This window comes from Microcaecilia unicolor, chromosome 8 (assembly GCF_901765095.1).
Source record: "Microcaecilia unicolor chromosome 8, aMicUni1.1, whole genome shotgun sequence".
NCBI lineage: Eukaryota > Metazoa > Chordata > Amphibia > Gymnophiona > Siphonopidae > Microcaecilia > Microcaecilia unicolor.
Window position 1 is genome coordinate 49,119,654 of NC_044038.1, and position 20,424 is coordinate 49,140,077.

Consider the following 20,424-nt stretch of genomic DNA (forward strand, 5'->3'; position numbering starts at 1 on the left):
GGTACAAATACAATAAATAAAAATAAATAAATATCTCTACACCCACAGTACTCACTTTATGCAACTACTAGCTCTCACGTCCCACTGAGTACTGTCCCTCGGTGGCCTTAGCCCACACGTGCCTGCCTCCCTTCTGGCCAGTGGGAGGAAGCCGGGAGCTCCGCCTGCCCCGTGACGTGCAGTAGGTGTTCAGGCAGTACGAGTACTGCCCTCGCTGGAATCCCCCCTCCCCCACCCGCTGCCGGAGCCTCGGCACAGGCCCAGGGCAGGGCAGGGCTGGGCTGGGCTAGAAGATTTCTCAGCCTTCACAACAGCAAGTGCCCCACACTGTACCTGCAGCCTTGAGGAGCACAGGAGGGATCGCACGCTACCTTCGCCACCACCACCATGACCTCTCTCTTCAAGAAGAAAAACATCGGCAAGTACAGCCCCAGCGTGCACTCGAAAACGTAAGTAGCTGAGGGCGCTTGTCCCGGGCAGCCGGACAGGAATGTCGATTCCTGCCAGCTTGCAAATCCGGCTTCGGGCTGTCAGTCTGTACGGGTACGTGTGCAGCAGGCTGCTGCTGTGCGCGATGGCAGGGGGGGGGGGGGGTGGCACAGCTGGAGAGGGCACTAAGTGCACGAGCCCGTGACAGGGGCACAAGCTGGAGGGCACTCTAACTACGCCGCCAATGCATTAAAGTGCCACAGTCGGAGGGGGCACCACGAGGGGTGCTCCCTTCTCTTTAAATCAGAGCGTGTTTCTTTTGCCTGGATGGTGCTTTGATTCTCGGAAAGGTGTGGCTCCCGTCCTGATACCAGTTTGCACCTCATCCCCTCCTCCAGTTTCACATGCCAAGGAGACAAATGTATTCACTGCTCTGTTCTTGGCACTGAGGTTTGGATCGTTTTGCACTTTGCAGACTTCTCAGGTGGTGATGCCCTTGGAGTTGGGGGGGGGGGGGGGGGTCTATAAACTTGATGACTGCGCCAGCGACTGTCTGCTGTCACCTTCGGGGGCAGCGCGAGCTGACAAAGTCAGCGCCTAGCATTTGGGGGGCAATAAAGCATTTTTCCGTGTAAAGCGTGGTTTACATGCGGACATGGGCTGCCCAATAGCGCTGGAGTATAGACGGATAAAAACGAGGCAGCGAAAGATCGCGGGTACTTTAATGCATTCCCGGAGGTAGTAGTTTGACTGGAGGGAAGGTGGACTCGGAGAAGCCAGCTCTGTGGTTGCTGAGTATCCTCATTGTTGAGCAAGCTCCCTCACTGTGTCCAGGAAGGGATAATTTGTATTGTGTTGGACACTCTCCCCCTCTCCCCCCCCCCCCCCCCCCCCCCATCATTTTGAGTAGGCACACACATTTACATTATCTTTGGAACAGGTGAAAATTTGTCGGCTTTGGGGGCAAGGTTTGGGTATTTGTAAAAGCATGTAGGTGCCTGTTGCCTTTATAAAGTAGGCATCTTTTTGGTCTTTTTCACAAAATTACTCGCCTCACAATGCATATTCCATCGTCAAAGACAGGAAAACATAACACAGTGCTGCCATGGAAACTTGTGGATATAAACACACTGGTTTGTAACAACTGTCAATCTGCAGATAAATAAATAAATGTCCTTCTATTTCTATATTGTAATCTGTGAGAAACAATCAGACCAGTGCTAAGCTTCCTCATAGGCCATGGAGAAGAGAAGCATAGTGGCTAGTGAAACTGTGGTTTGGGCTGTTTACATGGTGTGTGTGATTGTAGCATCTACTTAGGCTAGAAGAGTGACAGCAACCTAGGTGAGATCTCAGTAGGGATGTGCATTTGTTAATGTACACTTAGGCGTTAAATATTTTATTGAATGCAGAATCGATTATGCATACGTAAACCTTTGAATATATGCACTCCTACAAAAAAATGTTGTTAAAATGGAAAAAAAAAACCCACATGAATTGGGAAATATTTGGAAACATTAAAAACACACCAGGCAGCATCTGAGCAGAAATCATGGGAAGGTCTTGGCTATTGTGTATCACATGCTCTGAGGTGTGTTTAGTTGTTTTCTCTGTGATATAACGTATTGTCATTCTAAAGTGAAGTCTATAACCTGTTTGGTTTCAAGAAACATTTCGGGATTCAATATATTGAGATTCTGCAGAATGCACTTATTTGGGTTGTGAGTTTGTGTATGTGTGTAATTAGATATATTCATTTCTGCTGTGTTAATTTAAGTGATATAATATAGGGCTTTCTAAAGTTTTTCAATATTATCTGCAGAAATAAAATTACTATGAAAATGACCAGCTCTATACTGTTTCAGCTCTGTTAGTCTCCAAGTCCTGTGTAAGATAAGGTCTGAGAGCAGTAGAATTCCTTTGTCACTGATTTTGGCATCTGATTTGCCTTGTGTCCAACTCAACCAGTTTTTTGGGTTTGCCCTTTCATGGCTCTCACCCTGCAAGTTCTGGGCAAGGAGCAGCAGCAGGTCACACCTGTTTAAAATTGTAGGTTTCCTGCTGGCAGGTGAGATTCCACCAACTGGTCCTTAGAGTACCTGTGTATTGTGCTACACCCCTTATAGGGATCCCCCAGGTCTGGTTGCATCTTCCTTAGTCCAGTAGCTCTGGCACATCAGTAGGAGAGAGAGAGAGAGGAATTAACATGGGTATCAGAAATATTCTGTAGCAAAACTTTATATTGTGTAGGTGAAGTCTCCTAAACTCTCAGGGTGGCCACAGGGAATCTTCAGGCCGCATGTGACCCGTAGAAATCAAGGCCCACAGCAGTTCTGCTGGCCTGTGGCCTGTTCCAGCTCATCTGGGGAGTTCCATGGCTGCTCTCATCTGTTGCTAGTACATAGAAATCTAGAAGACGTTGGCACCCAGAATGCTCATCTGTGTTGCCATAAAATCACACATGACTTACTTTCTTATTCCTTTCTCAGAGAACTTACTCATATTTTGTACAGATATTGTAGAATGCTTCAGCAACTCTCTGTCTGCTTCCCTTTCATTAAATCAAGAAAATATTCTCAGCTGTGATCTGCTCGCCAAGGAAGGATCTACGTATCCCAAATAAAAGGGGGAGGGGTGATTGAATTTTGTTCTAAAATGCACATAATTTGCAAGATACCAAACTTTTTTTTTTTTTTATATAAGTAGTCCGTTGATTTCAGACAATTTTCAGAGCCATTTTCCTGGGTAAATTTGTTCGCTGAAAATTGCCTTCATTCAGTCTAGTTAAAAATACACATGGGGTTCTTTAGCACATAAGCTTTTAATCAAAATGATGGGAAGTATTTCCTGGGGCATGTTTTGGGTACATACAGTTTGATTGGATTTTCAAATTGTGCTTGAAACCGTTCTTTAGATTCTGTACGCCACTATGAGTCCACCCGAAAATCAGCTTTTTGTTTTGTTTTGTTGCCCTTAAATATGATCTCTCCCTGGATATTAAAATTGTCAGCATGGGGACTGATAAGAATTGGTTTTATGTTAGTTGTTTTTGTATATACTGACCTTGCACCTAGGTGCATTGAAAATTGTTCCTTTTTGTATGCTTTTAATAGGATTATTTGTTCATTGGATGGAAAGATAGCTAGCAGTGGCGCTCTTTGGTCGGCTGCCACCCGGGGCAGATCACTGCTGTGCACCCCCCTAGGTGCAGCATGACACCCCCCCTGGGTACAGCATAATACCCCTCCCGGCGCATCACCATCCCCCCCTGATGCATCACCTCCAAACCCCCCCCCCCCAGGTGTATTCTTACCTGCTGTGGTGCTGGGAGCAGCCACGTGGCTGTTGGCTCCACTGGTTCCCTGCTCCCTCTGCTGTTACTTCCTGTTCCGGGGCAGAGGGAGCAGGGAAGCAGCGGAGCCGACAGCCACGCGGCTGCTCCCTGCACCTATCCAGCAGTGTGCACCCGGGGCGGACCGCCCCCACCACCCTGCCTTCGGTATGCCACTGATAACTAGTAACCTCTTGCAGCTTTCGTAGCATCTCTTTCCCTGATAGTCTGTGCCAGAGCCGGTGGTGGGAGGTGGGGCTGGTGGATGGGAGGCGGGGTTAGTGCTGGGCAGACTTATACTATCTGTACCAGAGCCGGTGGTGGGAGGCGGGACTGATGGTTGGGAGGCGGGGATAGTGCTGGGCAGATTTATACGGTCTGTGCCAGAACCGGTGGTGGGAGGCGGGGCTGGTGGTTGGGAGGCGGGGATAGTGCTGGGCAGACTTATACGGTCTGTGCCCTGAAGAGGACAGGTACAAATTAAGGTAGGGTATACACAAAAAGTAGCACATATGAGTTGATCTTGTTGGGCAGACTGGATGGACCGTGAAGGTCTTTTTCTGCCGTCATCTTCTATGTTATGTTACTATATTACCTGCTGCTGTTTGAAGCCAGAATGTGCCAGTCCTGGTTTTGAAGAATTCTGGGATTTATAGGCTAGCATTTTGTACTGAAAAGCTAGGGATGTGAGTTCAACCCTCCCCCACCCCTGGAAAAAAGTGATAAAAGCTATAATGGTTCAATGTGATTTGAAGTTCCATAAAGATGCTAAATTACCCAGTTCCTGGCTGGAGATTTTGGGACCGTCTCTGATTTCTGACCAACCCATTCAGGTGCATTTTGGGTCTTAGAGCACTGATTTCAACGGGCAGGAGTAAGTTCAGAACCAGAACCGGCCAAAAGTCTCCAGCCTAGAACTGGGTAAAATGATGTCTCTGGTTCCAGCAAATCAAGAGCTGGTTATAAAAAAAATGGCAGCACCATATACTGCTATGGGAAAGGAGCTAGGTTCACTTTTGAAGAACTATAAGGCCCAGGGTTAAGGGATTGTAGCAAATACCTGTCGGTGCAGTGACTAAATCATGACAATAAGTCTGGAAGAGATAAAATAAATGGGGAAAAAAAACTCCCTGAGTAGTTGTAAATGAAGGCTCATGGCATCGGATCCTGGGCTGGTTCTGACTGAGCTAAAAGCTCAAATGAGCACAAAGAAATTGCTTACTCATAAAAAAAATAAGTATAAGCCATGGTCGTAAATCATCAAATGCTTGTAAACTCCTACATCAGAATTATGAAACTGGAAGCCTCCCAGACTACCTCTCTGAAGTATCTAATTAGAAAAGCAATCAGCTAATTGCAGGCCATCAGAACTCAAGTTTTGGTTTCCTTTAAGTGATGCTCTGAAGCAGATTTTGAATTTGTAGCCGCTCTTTCTGATCAATGGGTAAGTGGCCTGATCCTTGCGTCACACTGGTGGTAATAACTGGGGAGAACTCATGACTCAGCTATATAAAAAAAAAATGTCAAAAACGGGGCTAAAATTCTAAAATGTGGTTTGGATTTCAAAAGAGCCGTTATTTCATAGGGGTAAGTTTTCAAACAGGTCATGAGTGGCTCAGATAACAGGCTTAAAATTAACTGGTTATCTTTGGATGAATTTTCAGTTGAACCCAACTGGCTAGGTTTTCCCGAAACAGTTGAAGCTAAAAAAAAAAGCCAGTAGTGACCTATCTCCTAACTTAGCTGTGCCCTCTGTACTGGCTAAATGTATGCACCTGGCAAATTTAGGGGGTCTTTTATTAAAGATTAGTTCATGTTATCTGCAGCAGGGTCCATAGGAATAAAATAACTTCTGTGACAGATACCATTCGCTAATCTTTAGTAAAAGACCCCCTCGACCGATTAAATGTAAGTGGTGGAAGAGGGCCGTATTTATCTGGAGAAGGTGTCAGTCAAAACGGCTTTGAAGTCTGTTAGAAAAAAAAAACACCTGAAAGCTGTTAGTGCCCAGTGCTTATTCGGTTTGTAGTGTACTTTAATTCGATTTGGTATGCACTAAGCCAGCTTCTAAAATTAGATCAAAAATTAGCGCTGGGAAAAATTGGTCCTAAGCTCTATTCTATAAAGGGTGCTCCGGACTGAATGTCTTTTTATAGAATAGTTTGGAGTATCGATTCCACCCAGTATTGAGCGCTATCACGTACCGCAGCTGAAACCTGGTGTAAATATGGCACCCAACTCATGGCATTTGGGTTTGTAAATTGGGCTTTTCTATAATGCTTTGCCCAACTTTTCAGCAGTCTCCAACCCATCCATACTTCTCCCATGGCCACTCCTTTTGAGTTACCCACTATGGGGCCCTTTTACTAACCTGCAGTAAAAAAGGGCCCTGTGCTAGCAGTGGGGGGGGGGCATTTTTGCTCTTCGCCGAGGCCTTTTTTACCACAGCAGGTAAAAAGGCTGAAAAAAAGATATGGCCACGTGGTAAGATTGCTCTTACAGCGTGGCCATGTGGAGGGAAGCACTTACCGCTACCCACTGAGGTGGCGGTAAGGGCTCCCATGCTAACCTGGCGGGCAACCCTCTGCGGAAAAAGTTTTTGAATATTTCCGCTAGCACCAGAAATGCCACGCGCTGGAGGTGGAACTACCGCCAGCGCCCACGTTGGGCCAGCAGTAGTTTGATTGGCACGCGGTAAGCCTGCAGTGGGCTTACCGCCACTTAGTAAAAGGGCCCCCTATAGGATTTAGGTGCCCAGTATTATAGAATAGCAGGCAGGCAGATGTATGTACGTTTCCAAATTATTGCCAATTAACTTCAATAATTGATGGTAGAATAGCTCATTAACTGATTTGTTTGTACATCTTGGATCCACACCCAAATATGGGTTCCATATATAGAATCCAGAGGTAAATGCTTTTAAGGTACGTTGTCAGTACAAGTTTTAACGTGTTAACAAACAGTTTATTAAAACAATTGTGTGGAACCCCCCCCCCCCCCCCCAGAAAAAATGTCCAAAAGGCCTAACAAACTAAAAACAAATCAAAAATGTTGCCATGTGCACATCCCTAATATCTTATGGTTTATGTCCGTATAAGATTAGGTCAAAAATTTTAAGGAGATTTGAAAATTACTTTCTGCAGAATTCCTTTCATGGATTTTTGGCTTAGTTGATTGCCAGAGGGTTCACTTCTGCGTCACCAAAATCGTGGCCAGGTTCCTATTAAGTCATTTCCCTTTAATGGTCCTTTAGGCAGGAATTCCCAAAGCTGTACTGGGGGAACTCCAGCCAGTCAGGTTTTCAGGATATCCACAACGAATATGCATGAGATCAATTTGCATACATTGCCTCCTCCAAATCTATCTCATGCATATTTGTTGTGGATATCCTGAAAACCTGACTCCCAGGGATTCCCCCAGGAAAGGTTTGGGAACTCCTGCTTTAGGGTCTTGTTCTGTTTCAAACAAATAGCATCACAACTCAAATCGAGGCACACTTATATATAGAATGGATGTGTCTGAACTTTAATGTTCCCTTTACCCTATAGGGATGGCCCATCCAGAGCAGGGTTAAAGGAAGCTGACAAGGAATTATGGTGTAGATTTCATTGCCAAGAGTGCATGTTGCACCTGCTCTGTGGATAGATGTAGGGCTTGAATTTCCAGCGCTTTTGATTTGAGATCGCCCTCAAAAGTCAAAGTAGAGCAAGGACAACATTCTCTTCTACTCGAAGCAAGGTACAGGAGAATTCTACAAATGTAGAGAGAGAAACTTGAGCCAAAGCTAAATCATCTGAATATTGGGTATCCAGTTTCATACAGCAATGGGTTCCCATTTCCAGCTTCATCTGTTAGAGGGCATGTCCTTGTTACTGTGCATCTGACCTGCTATTTCACTCCTACCCAAGCATTTCCCTTCCAAATAATATCTAGACACATCTGTAATGCAGGTATCTTGCCAGGTACTTGTGACCTGGATTGGCCACTGTTGGAAACAGGATACTGGGCTTGATGGACCTTTGTTCTTTCCCAGTATGGAACACTTATGTACTTAAACTAAGCTCTGATCCAACCCCTCTACTCATGAATTTAAATGGATTTCAAAAGACACAAAACACTTCTATGAGAAATCCAGAAAGGTGCCTTTTTTAAGCCTATCCCCAGTGGTGTGCTGGTAAATTTTTAACAACAGGCTATCTCCCCGGTCTACCTCTGCGCCCCCCCCCCCCCCAATTGCAGAGCTGGCAATACCTGGGAAGAGCGCCTTGGGGGGGGGGGGGCAATGCATTACTCCGGGGAAAAAAAAAATGTTTAATGCTCCCAGGTTCCAATCTAATTCATCTTTAATGTGGGATAAAATGCCATAAATAAGTAAATAAATAGATAGAAAGCAGCAGGCTCAGCTTACCTCCAGCCTTCCCTTCCCTCTCAGTGTCCCGCCCTCACGGAAACAGGAAATACATCAGAACAAAGAAGGTGGGACACTGAGAGGGAAGGGAAGGCTGGAGGTGAGCTGAGCCTGCTGCTTTCAATGCTGCCGTGTGACTTGAGGTAAAATAAAATATTTAAAGGCAGGGCAGCGGCAGGAAGGAAAGGAAGGCTATCAGGGAGCTGAGGGCGGGCAGGTGAGCCAGTGCTGGGAGTCTATGACCCTGCAGCTCGCGGGGTGGGGAAGGAGAGGCAAGCTGGCTTGCACTCCGAGAACAACTGGCTCGAAAGATGCCAAAAAATTTACTGGCCCTTGCGAGCCGGCTCCAGCACACCACTGCCTATCCCCCAAATTATATATATTGTGCCTTAAGTTATATGCGCTAATTTGGCCACATGGCCAAATTGTGCGCACAACTTAATTGATTAACAAGCCAATCAGTGCCAATAATTGGTACTTAATATCCAATTAGTGGCACTAATTGGCTTTAATTAGAATTTAGACAACAGTACAGAGAGGGTCCAAAGTACAAAAAAGTACGGAAAATCACAGAAGCACCAAGAGCCTTAGGAAAATGGAACACGATTCTTTATTAACAACTGTTGATATTCCAAGATAGACCTGACACGGGCTTTGTTTCGGCGCCTAGCATCTGCATCAGGGGTCTGTATTAAACATACATAAACATATCAATCAAAACAAGAATAATGAAAAACAGATAAAACATGTAGATATTAGGTTCTTTAAACAGTAATTAAAAAAATAATTGGAAAACAATAATTAAAAACTAAAAGTTAAGAAATATAAATTTGGATTCTCAAATCATAATAATCATGGTGTTATAAAATTGTATCAAAGATATGAATTACATATTTACACAAAAATATAATTGATCTTAGGTGGCCTAGATGGGTGCACCTAAAATTTAGTCACAAGAACGGTACGTAGGCATATTATTTATACGGGCATGCATCGCAGCTCTGCCTCCTCTCTGCCCAATTCTCTCCCCTGAGAATGCCTACACGCAGATTGTGTCACACTAGGCACACACCTTTTAGGCAGCTGCACATAGTGCAACAACACCTCGGATATTGTGTGCAGGTCTGGTCACCGCATCTCAAAAAAGATATAGTGGAATTAGAAAAGGTACAGAGAAGGGCGACGAAAATGATAAAGGGGATGAGGCGACTTCCCTATGAGGAAAGGCTAAAGTGGCTAGGGCTTTTCAGCTTGGAGAATAGGCGGCTGAGGGGAGATATGATAGAGGTCTATAAAATAATGAGTGGAGTTGAACGGGTAGATGTGAATTGTTTGTTTACTCTTTCCAAAAATACTAGGACTAGAGGGCACACAATGAAGTTACAAAATACTAAATTTAAAACGAATAAGAGAAAATATTTCTTCACTCAATGTGTAATTAAACTCTGGAATTTATTTCCAGAGAATGTAGTAAAAGCAGTTAGCTTAGCAGAGTTTAAAAAAGGATTGGTAGCTTCCTAAAAGAAAAGTCCGTAAGTCATTATTAAAATGGCGCTGGGGGAAAATCCATGCTTATTTGTAGAATACACACAAGAAAGTAGAGTGCTATGGCAGAATTACTATGGTGGAGTTTGCAGGCATAGTCTCATATTTTGGTCACAGCTGATTGTGGATTGCTTTGCTGCTGGCGTTTTAATCATAGACACATGCCCTCCCTCCTACCATTGTACTCCACTAGCAGCACCGTTAATTTCTGTGTATCACGTTTTTTCTTCTTTTTTAGTTTCAATTTTTTGTATTTATTCCAACATGCTGCTAGCTTCTATATTGTTGTAGCAAACTTATCACATATCTGCATGCCGTTTGACAAGCACACCCCAACAGGAGCCTGTTTCGCTCTCCTGGCTTTCTCAAGGGGAACTTAACGTGCAGTCACTGTAAAAAATAGCAAACAGACGTGTAAGCTAATCCAGTCTAACACTCCCATATCATGAATAAAATATAAATAAATGTCCAGGACTCACCATGCTGTCAAATGTTTGCTTGTCTACCGTCCATCAATATATTTAATATGGCGGCGGTGTCTTTTTAACTCCACCCAGCCCGGAACCGGCTACTCCATCTACCTGTGTTTCACATAAAGCAACCCCACTGGATGTGTGTATTCAGGCCATTTGGTTCAGGACAAACGAGCAGATTGGCAAAACCCGCCCGGTTGCCCGGACATGTCCTCAAAAAGAGGACATATGGTAACCCTAGTATGGACTGAATACTGCATTTTACTAACTCCACACACTGCGGGATGTATATTTCATACTTAATTGATTAACAAGCCAATCGGCGCTGATAATTGGCCAATAAGCAATTATCGGCACTAATTGGCACTAATTAGAATTTGTGTGTGCAACTTTCTAAGCATATTCTAAAGTGGTGCATGTAAATTCTCATGCGTGGAACTCAAAAGGTGGTGTGGCTGTGGGCAGGTCATGGGCGTTTCTAAAAATTACATACACTGTTATAGAATATACCCAATCTGTGCCTAGGTTTTACACCAATGGTCACGCCTATTCTACACATATTCTATAAACCCAGCCTAACATTAGACGAGGTTTACAGAATAGCGCTAAGCGTGGGGGGGTTTTCAGTGCCATATATAGAATCTGGCCCATAATGCTTTTATATACAGTAATGTACTTTAGGGATTCATCATCTATACATAGGATATGGTTCTTTATAATATACTGTTGGCACTATTCAAGGATACGTATTTTACCTTTTGGGATATAGTTTATAAGTATGTGTTCTACAGCAACCCTGTTCCTCGAGCACTGCAAGCTGGTTGGGCCTGTGAGATTTCCCCACTTAATATGCATAAGACGCACTGCCTCCACTGAATGCAAATGTACCTCATGTATATTAATTGTGAGTGCCCTGGAAACCTGACCAGCTTGTGGTTCTGGAGGTCCAGAGCTACCTGTCCCTTTTGTAAGAGTGTAGATGTTTACCTAGTGTTCTATTACATGTGTTGCATATATTCGTTATTCCGTAGCAGAATATTTAAGAATGTGCTTTTGTGCGATAAGATTATATGTTACACACTGTCAGTTAATGCAATACTAGGCATGCTTGGATATATACTATATTAGGATATGTGTGTTTGTGCGTGTACAGTTATAGGGGTCTGTTTACTAAGCCACGCTAGCGGCTTCCACGCAGCATTGCCGACCCGGGCTGTGTCGGCACTAGCGCATAGCCAGCCGTTCTAGCGGCTTAGTAAACCCCAGCGATACTGTGTGTATATACTGTATATAAATGAATTCTTTACTTTCTAGAACCTTGATGAGTTTACCATGTCGCCAGCTGAAAACAATGGAGATCTTTATCATTTGATTTGTGTTTCCATTCCAAATAATGTGTGGATTCTCTCAGTCTGTTTTCAGTAGAGATTCTGCCACATTTAGCTTCTCCTGCTTTTCTGTACCCTTTGGTGGGTTTCTCTTTTTCATTACTTAGCCTACCTTCCAGCTTGCCAATGCTGTCTCACCGAGGACATTCCATGCTTGCATCTGGAGGAGGTCCAAGCTATGTGTTCCAAAATTCCTGAGTGAGATGGCACAGAAATCTGTTGAGACAAAAGACTTAGTGGAGAGGGGAGGAAGGGGATGAACTTTATTACACCAAGGCAATAGAGACAGCAGTGACTTAATCAGGACATATGCCTACTTCAGGGAGAGGGCAATGGCCTCCTAAATAGGAATGTCCTGGCCTTTTTTGGGGGAAAGGGAAGGTCTCTTAACCAGGTCATAGCTTCCCTTTGGGAGGAGAGTAAGGGAATAAAAGGGACAGTCTTCTAACCAGGGAATAACCCTACTGCAGTGGGGAGGGTGTTTGGAAGCTTTGGCATTTGTCACTGACCAGACCTTGATTAACTCTTTGTTAACCACTTCATTCCCTTAATTGAGGGTCAACAAAAAAGGTTCATCCTCATCCATGTTTTCTATACCACATGCAAACTTTCATGGAGCAAAAGTTCCTTTATTTTTTTTTCCTCAATTTTTCCCTTTGTGTTCTATTTTTTCCTCCATTTTCAGATAGTACGGTGGTCTTGTATCATTAGATACTAACCCTAAGGTTGAACTATGGCTGACACAAGTTATCAAAGTCATGGCAACCATCTTGCCACTCTCCTCAGCTGCTGAATTTGATGGAATGTTTTGGTCTTTTTGATCCTATGCAATCTGGTTCCTATAGATCATATAGCACCAAAATAAGATTTTAGATCATTACAAGCAAAGAGTTGCATGTGCTTCAGTTGGATTTAACAGTGATGTTTGGACCTTATAGAGCAAAATCACTTACTTTTGAAACTTGATGACCTGGAGATCTCTGGAGTGGTTTTTAAGTGGCTCCTGGAATTCATATCACTCGGGACATAAAGGAATAAATTGGATAGCAAGTCATCTGACAAATAGGTGATGTTACCCTGGACAAGGGTCCCACTGTGTCCTCTATGTTTTTAACATATTTTAGGGGGAGGGGGAAGAGATTTGTTTTGGAGATCTAGGTTATCATATTTTTTATACAGATGATTTGCAACTTGTGGTCTCATTTGAGGCGTCACTGGAGCAGGCACATAAATGTGAATTCAAGGCCTGCATGTTTCAGCAGTGCCTAAAATTCAGCCCATAGACAAATGGTGTGATGTTATGTTGGGTAAGGGGGTGGTCTCATAGACAAATGCCAACAGAAGGGCCAGTGGTGGAGGAGTGGTGCTTCCATTGTGCTCCTAAATATGTAGTTAGGGGTGTTTTTATCTTCATCTGTGGAGCCTCAAATCTGCTTTTCATTGTTGGTTAATTACTAAAACAGATCATTCAGGCAGTGGTGGTCTCAAGATTAGACTATTCCAGTCTTCTGCCTAGAGGCCTGGGAGATATTCTTGGCCAGGCTAGGTCTTATTCATAGCACAGCTGTAAAAATTAAGGTGGGAGGGACAAGATGGGAAAGGAGTGCTCTGAGCTTAGTGCAGTTAGACTGGCTGCCTATCCAGTGTCATATTTTGTTTAAGGTGCCAGTATGTGGGGATTGCTTCATCTTATCTGAGTAAATGGTTATATCTATATGTCCCAACAAAATTTTTAAACTCTAGTGAAGTTCATGGGCCTCTGTATTCCTTTGGTAAATGATGTCACCCAGGAAAAGACTATTAGGAGATAGTTGTATAAAGGCACATATAATATTATTATTATTATTATTATTATATGCCTTTGTATATCTGTAAAGTGCTTCTCATAAAAATGCCCCACTTGTACCAGTACGCACTATGACAAGTAGTGTATCTTTATATGATATCCAGGTCTAGGGGGGGTTTGTGGGAGTGGTTTGAGTGAAGCATGGGCATAATCCTGAAATAATGTGCTTAAGTTATAAAATACCTATACATGTACTTCAGCTGTGTACATTTGAAGAAGCTCCCGAGCTAGTGTAAAAGTACATGACTGCATTTCAGTCATGATTTTGGCAGCTTTTCTGCTGGTATTTTACAAAAACACATAAATGTCTATCAGGGCAATTCTGTAAATTGGCACCTCAGTCTAAATGCCCCAATGCTGTGCGTTTGATGCCCAATTTTAGAATGGCATCTTGCCACCAGGATTCCATTTTAGAATACTAGCATAATGTTGCCATTGGTGCGCCCATGTGCCCTCTTATGCTATATCAATGGCAGGTTATAAGTTGGCAGTTCTAAGTGCTCCAAGTAATGCGTGTCATTTATTGAATTCTATAAACTACACATGTAACTGGGAGACACAAAGGAGAAACGGTAGTGAGGACAAAAAAAGGGTGAACCAAAGAGTCCAGGGGATGTAAAATATCACTTTTTATTCATCAAAACACATAGAATAAAGGACAGTCCATACTTCTGATAATCAACACACGAAACAACTGGAGGGACAAGACGCAACACGGCCATCAAGACTGCATCAATAGCAAAACCAAATGCAATCTTGACTGTTGGATGCCCCTTAGCGGAGATTGTTTTCAAGAGTAAAAAGCACAGTTGCACTATTTACATTGAATCCTATGTACAGATGCTTACTATTATATGTAATTGGTCTATTTGACTCCTGACGCAGGCGCGTCATCCGAAACATGGCCATCTCAAGTCTTGTCCCTCTAGTTGTGTTTTGATGAAGAAGCCAAAGTGATGTTTTACATCCTCTGGACTCTTTGATTCTGCCTTTTTTGTCCTCACTACATGTTTCTCCTTTGTATTTATTTATTTTTGTTACATTTGTACCCTGCGCTTTCCCACTCATGGCAGGCTCAATGTGGCTTACATATTGTATGCAGGTACTTATTTGTACCTGGGGCAATGGAGGGTTAAGTGACTTGCCCAGAGTCACAAGGAGTTGCCTGTGCCTGAAGTGGGAATTGAACTCAGTTCCTCAGGACCAAAGTCCACCACCCTAACCACTAGGCCACTCCTCCACTCCAAAATCCTCACCCGTGAGGATTTTGCCCTTTTCCCTTTTTCTGTTAACTGGGAGACACACCCATGGCCCACCATTGCTCCACCCTCATGTGTACACCCCCCCTCCCTTGCAGATAGGAGGGGGGTGTATACAATAGCATTTAGTACACTAGGCACCTGTCAATTAATGGTGCCTTTGACATGCGTAAGGGTGTTTACCTCTAGGCACCCGTTTATAGAATTGCCCCAAATGTATCCTTATAAAATAGGCTTAACATAAGTACTTACTTTGCCCCCCCCCCCCCCCAACCTAGGCAACTTTTTAAAATTATAAAGACATTTTAAAATTATAAAGACAATATAATACTTTCCAGAAGAAACTTAAAATGTGGGCTTTGAATAGTTGTTAATCAGGATGTGATGATGGCTACCTGGGATTTTGATGTGTAGTGGGGGATTATTATTATGGAGGATTTATGATAAAGCTGGGCATTTTTGGTTTGTAAGTAGATGACGGTGTTAATAGTTTAACCATCTTGAGCCTGATGCATAAAAGTGGATATATTTTTATTGTTGTTCTCGATCTCGTGTACTTTGATCTATAGAAACATAAGGGTTAGATCAATGGGCCATAGAACCCTGCATCCTGGCTACAACAGAGAGTAATCTGGGGAACTTGGAAATACTCAACAGCTCCTAATAGGGAGATTCCTTCCCTGGTGCTCATTGCCAGACATATAAGTGGCCAGTTCCCAGGCCTACCTGACTAATACTTAATGGACCTGTCCAAGTCTCTTTTAAATCCAGCTGTACAACTATTCTTAATTACATCTTCCAGCAACAAATTCCACAGCTTAATTGTTCTTTCACTAAAAAAATACTTTCATAAATTTGTTTTAAATCTAATCGGTGAGTTTCAGGGAGTGTCTTCTAATCCTAATATGGTTTGAAAGGTGAAATAACTGTTCTTTATTGACTTGCTTCATACCACTCAAATTTTATAAACCTCTATCAAATCCCATTTCAGTTGTCTTTTCTCCAAGATGAAGAGCCCTAACCTGTTTATCTTCTCTTCGTAACGAATGTATTCCACACCCTTTATCATTTCTGTTGCCTTTTCTAGTTCTGCTGTACCTTTTTGAGATGAGGGAACAGCATAAAATACTTAGGGTGTGGTTTGAGAATGGATCTGTACAGAGGCATTACGATATTCACAGTCTTCCTGAGCAGTAACTCTGAATGTGGAACCCAGAATTGGTTACAGATAGGATTATTTTTTTCTGATCTATATCACCTTGCAGTTGTTTGCACCAAGGGCAGTGGTGTGCTGGAACCAGCTCACATCAGCTTGCCAGAGCCGTTTTTTATTTTTTAAAGAATTTCGGAAGCCAGTTGTTAAACTTTAACAATTTAAAATTTGGTCCCTTCCTGGCAGCATCACAGCTCCAGCTGCCCTGTGGCTGGACGACTCACTCCGACCCTCGTGGCAAAAGAAACAGACTCTGAATCTCCACGTATAAGGGGGCTCTTGCACTAATGTGGGTATTGGCGATATTCAGAGCGGTGCCCAGATAAAGTTAGGATAACCGCTAACCAGGCTCCACCTTAGCTCCAGCCCTGTTCCACCACAGTACTACCCAGACAGTGTCAAGTGCTCAGATCAGCAACATTATCTGGATAATACCACTGAAAATTACTGACTGGCCCTGGCCCGCACTTAAAACGAATCGGAGAAAAGTTTTCTTCACTCAACGTGTAATTAAACTCTGGAATTCGTTGCCAGAGAATGTGGTAAAGGCGGTTAGCTTAGTGGAGTTTAAAAAAGGTTTGGGTGGCTTCCTAAAGGAAAAGTCCATAGACCGTTATTAAATGGACTTGGGGAAAATCCACTATTTCTGGGATAAGCAGTATAAAATGTTTTGTACTTTTTGGGGATCTTGCCGGGAATTTGTGACCTGGATTGGCCACTGTTGGAAACAGGATGCTGGGCTCGATGGACCTTTGGTCTTTCCCAGTATGGCAATACTTATGTACTTCTTATCACCTGAATAAGTAGGTTGCAGAAGGACATAATAATTCCAATACTGAGTCAGGCCAAATGTCCATCTAACCCAGCATCTGGTTTCTAACAGTGTGCAATACAGGTGACAGGTACCTGGCATAATCCCCCACAACAGTAAGATTCCATGCTACTTCCCCCCAGGGATAAGCAGTGGCGTTCCCCAGGTCTACCTTAAGAACAGTTGATGGAGTTCACCTCCAGGAACTTGTCCAAACCTTTTTTAAAACACTGCTATGCTAACTGCTTTTACCACAACCTCTGGCAATGAGTTTCAGAGTTTAACTATGCAGTCAGCGAAAAAAATATTTTCTCAAGTTTTTTTTTTAAATGTACTACTTAGTAACTTCATGGTGTGTCCCCTACTTTTTGTACTTTTCGAGAAGTAAATAATAATTCACATTCACCCATTCCATTCAGGATTTTATAGACTTCTATCATATCTCACCTCAGCCATCGCTTCTCCAAACTGAAGTGCCCTAACCTCATATGAGAGTCATTCAGTCCCTTTAGATATCAGCCCCTGAATTTCTGTTGTGATAGAGGCCTAAGGATCTGATGCATGAAGTTTCCATATTTCGTAGCTGGAAAACATGTTTTCATTTGGCTTTAGTCTCCTGGTTGATTTTGTCAGTGCTCTTTTCATCACTGCTTTGTTTGTAGGAAATTATCTAATTTGAACCAGCACATTTCTAGTGGAACTGCAGGCACAGACTGACTCATCAGCCAGCATATTCCATAACCTAATCGCATGAACAGGAAAAGTTCTTAAGTGATATCAAATTCAGTTTCCTTTTTCATAGCTTTATAGCACAGATCCTCTGGTTTTTTGCATTCTGATGAATGTAAGTATGTTGTCTAACTGTGGGTAGAATGTGACTGAGATTAGATTTGATTCAGCTGCATTTTGCTCTGAACATCTCTGACTGTTTCTTTAACTAGTACGACTACTTATTTCTATAGCACTACTAGACGTACACACAGGGCTGTACACTTGAACATGAAGAGACGGTTTCTTCTCGATAGAGCTTACAATCTAATCAGGAAAGACAAACAGGACAAATAAGAGATAAGGGAATTACTAAGGTGGGAATGATAAAACATGGGTACTGAACAAGTGAGTAAGGGTTAGGAGTTAAAAGCAGCATCAAAAAGGTGCTTTGAAGGTGTCTGTCTTTGAAGACAGACAGAGATGGAGCTTGACATACTGGCTCAGGAAGTCTATTTCAGGCATGTGGTGCAGCAAGATAAAAGGAACAGAGTCTGGAGTTAGCAGTGGAGAAGAAGAGTGCAGATAAGAGAGATTTACCCTGTAAACCGAGTTCCAGGGGAGGAGTGTAGGGAGAGATAAGAGTGAAGAAGTACTGAGGAGCTGCAGAGTGAATGTACTTGTAAGCAGGGGCGTAGCTACGGGTGGGCCTGGATGGGCCCAGGCCCACCGAATCACAGCTCAGGCCCACCCAATTTGGCCTGCTCCTCCAATCCGGTGCTGGTCTTCTAGGTGCCAGTTAGGCTACAGTGAGAGTGCTGCACAGCCTGAGCCTTTCAGTTCTGCCCTGGCTCAGCGGGGCTTCTGCCCCTTTATTCACCAATTTAATTTATTTATTTATTAAGTTTTTAACTTTATAACAAGAATTCACTTGTTATTGAAATACAGCATAATAGGCATTTACACTGAAAACAAAAATAAAGAAATACAATTGCATTAATTACATCAGCTTAATCCAACAAATAACATTAATGCTTTCTTAGACCACATTAAATGAGGAGGCGGTAAGAGTAGAGAAGTTTTAAATAGTAAAAATAATAAATGACATGGGGCGTATTATTTCCACAAATATCTTATATTCATTTCAGCTGCTTCAACTCAAGAAATGATTTTAAATGTTCTGGTAAATAAAAGGTATATTTAACCTGACCCAATTTAACAATACATTTACATGGAAAAGCTAAGAAGAAAGTTCCTCCTATATCTAATGTTTGTGATTTCAATGCCAGGAAGGCTTTCCTTCTATGTTGGGTTGATTTCGTTACATCTGGGAAAATCTGAACCTTCACTCCGCCAAAACAAGCTTTAAAATTTTTAAAGTATAGTCTCATTATATTATTTAAGTCTTGTTCAAATATAAGTGATACAACCAAAGTAGATCTTTCAGAGTTTTCATCTAATGTTTGTTCCAGAATTGCTGAAATATTTTTTAAATCCAAATTGGCATCTCGGGGGCCTTGTCTTTCCCCCCCCTCTCCTTTGGGATTAGGAATATAGAATATCTTATTTATAGGCGGAATTGCGTCAAGTGGTATCTTCAAAACTTCATGTAAATAACGTTTAAACATGTCGTAAGAATTAATCCCTGGGAGGTTAGGGAAATTTAACAGTCGTAAATTTAATCTTCGGTTGTAGTTTTCTATCTGCTCGACCCTCTTTCGAATGTCAAGATTGTCTTTAACCACAGATGTTTTAAATTCTTGAAAAGAGTCAGCATTCATCTGAATCTTTTGAATTTTTTCAGAAATTTCTTCATTAATTACATCTACTTTAGCATTTAGTTCTTGGAATTTAATATTAAAGGCTCTGACCTCTCCCGATGTCTGCTGTAGAGTATTATCCATTTCATTCAGCTTCTCCCAAATCATCTCGAGGTTGATTCCCGGTTCTTTCGTAGAGATCTCTGTCTCTACTCCAGGCGTCTTCCGTGGCGCTACCTGACCCTCACCGGGAGCAGCAGTCAAAACACTTCCGGTAGACTGGTGCGATCCACCCAGGCACGCCACCGACGCCGGGCACGGGGGAGTCAGCGTTGATGGAGGTGAGAGGGAAACTTCTTCTCCCAGCAGGATCTCCGCTTCTCTCGGCTGCCCCGCAATGGGATCCGCTTCTCCTATTATGTGGGAAATTGGCGCGAAGTAGCGCTCAAGGCCCGACTGAAACGGCGAGGATGTCGAGGTAGGTGGGGGGACTAACCTCGCAATCCCCTTTCTTTTGGTATGCGGCATCTGGATTAGATAGTAGAAAATTTTTCCAAACGGACCTACGAGCTGCCTATCGACGCCGCCAGCTACGCCGCCATCTTGGTTCCTTTTATTCACCAATTTAAATGCAAACTCACATAACAAAAGTCACTAACAATTACACTCCTTAACAGTCCTCAACTCCCCCCCCCCCCTTTGCTTCTGCCCCTTTAAAACTTTTCTGACTCAGCTGCTTGGCAGGCTGGACCCGAGGAACAGTGAGGGAAAGTGATCGGGATGTGGCTCGTGAGCCGACTTTTGTTTCTCTTATTGCAAGTGAGCCTTTGCTGGGGGGGGGGGGGGGCTCCGAGCCCTACAGGAGGATGGTGAGTGCAGGGCTACGGATCCGAGTAATCTTCCTACCCACCTCAAACTTGTAGAAAACTGTGGTCTCTTAGTACTGCTGCAGATCAGAAACTGAAAACCCTTCTCATCTGACCCCCAACATCTTCAGCAAGGCAGAATTTAACATTAACATCCCCGCCCCCCCCCCACACCACACACACACACACACACACACACACACACACACACACACGTGGGGTGGGGTAGAATCCCTAACCTCCTTCGGCCTTACAGTGAGAACCTTCTTCGGATCTCGTCCCACTTCAGCTAAAATGAAAGGGCTGAGGATTCCCATTTCACCAACCTGTACCTCCTCTGTAATACTCTAGCAGTAAAAGAGAGGGGAATTGCCATTTCTAAAGTAG

The 20,424-nt window shown here is 43.2% G+C and overlaps 1 protein-coding gene across 1 annotated transcript in view; it reads left to right on the top strand.

Annotated features, from left to right (window-relative positions):
- The first annotated feature begins 256 nt into the window (after positions 1-256).
- The window catches only part of LOC115476056 (periplakin-like), a 172,100-nt gene continuing 151,932 nt past the window's right edge, over positions 257-20,424 (top strand). Inside the window, exon 1 of the mRNA XM_030212182.1 lies at positions 257-449. Within this exon, the coding sequence (XP_030068042.1) occupies positions 388-449 (62 nt within the window). The 5' untranslated portion in view covers positions 257-387. The remainder of the gene's footprint in view (positions 450-20,424) is intronic.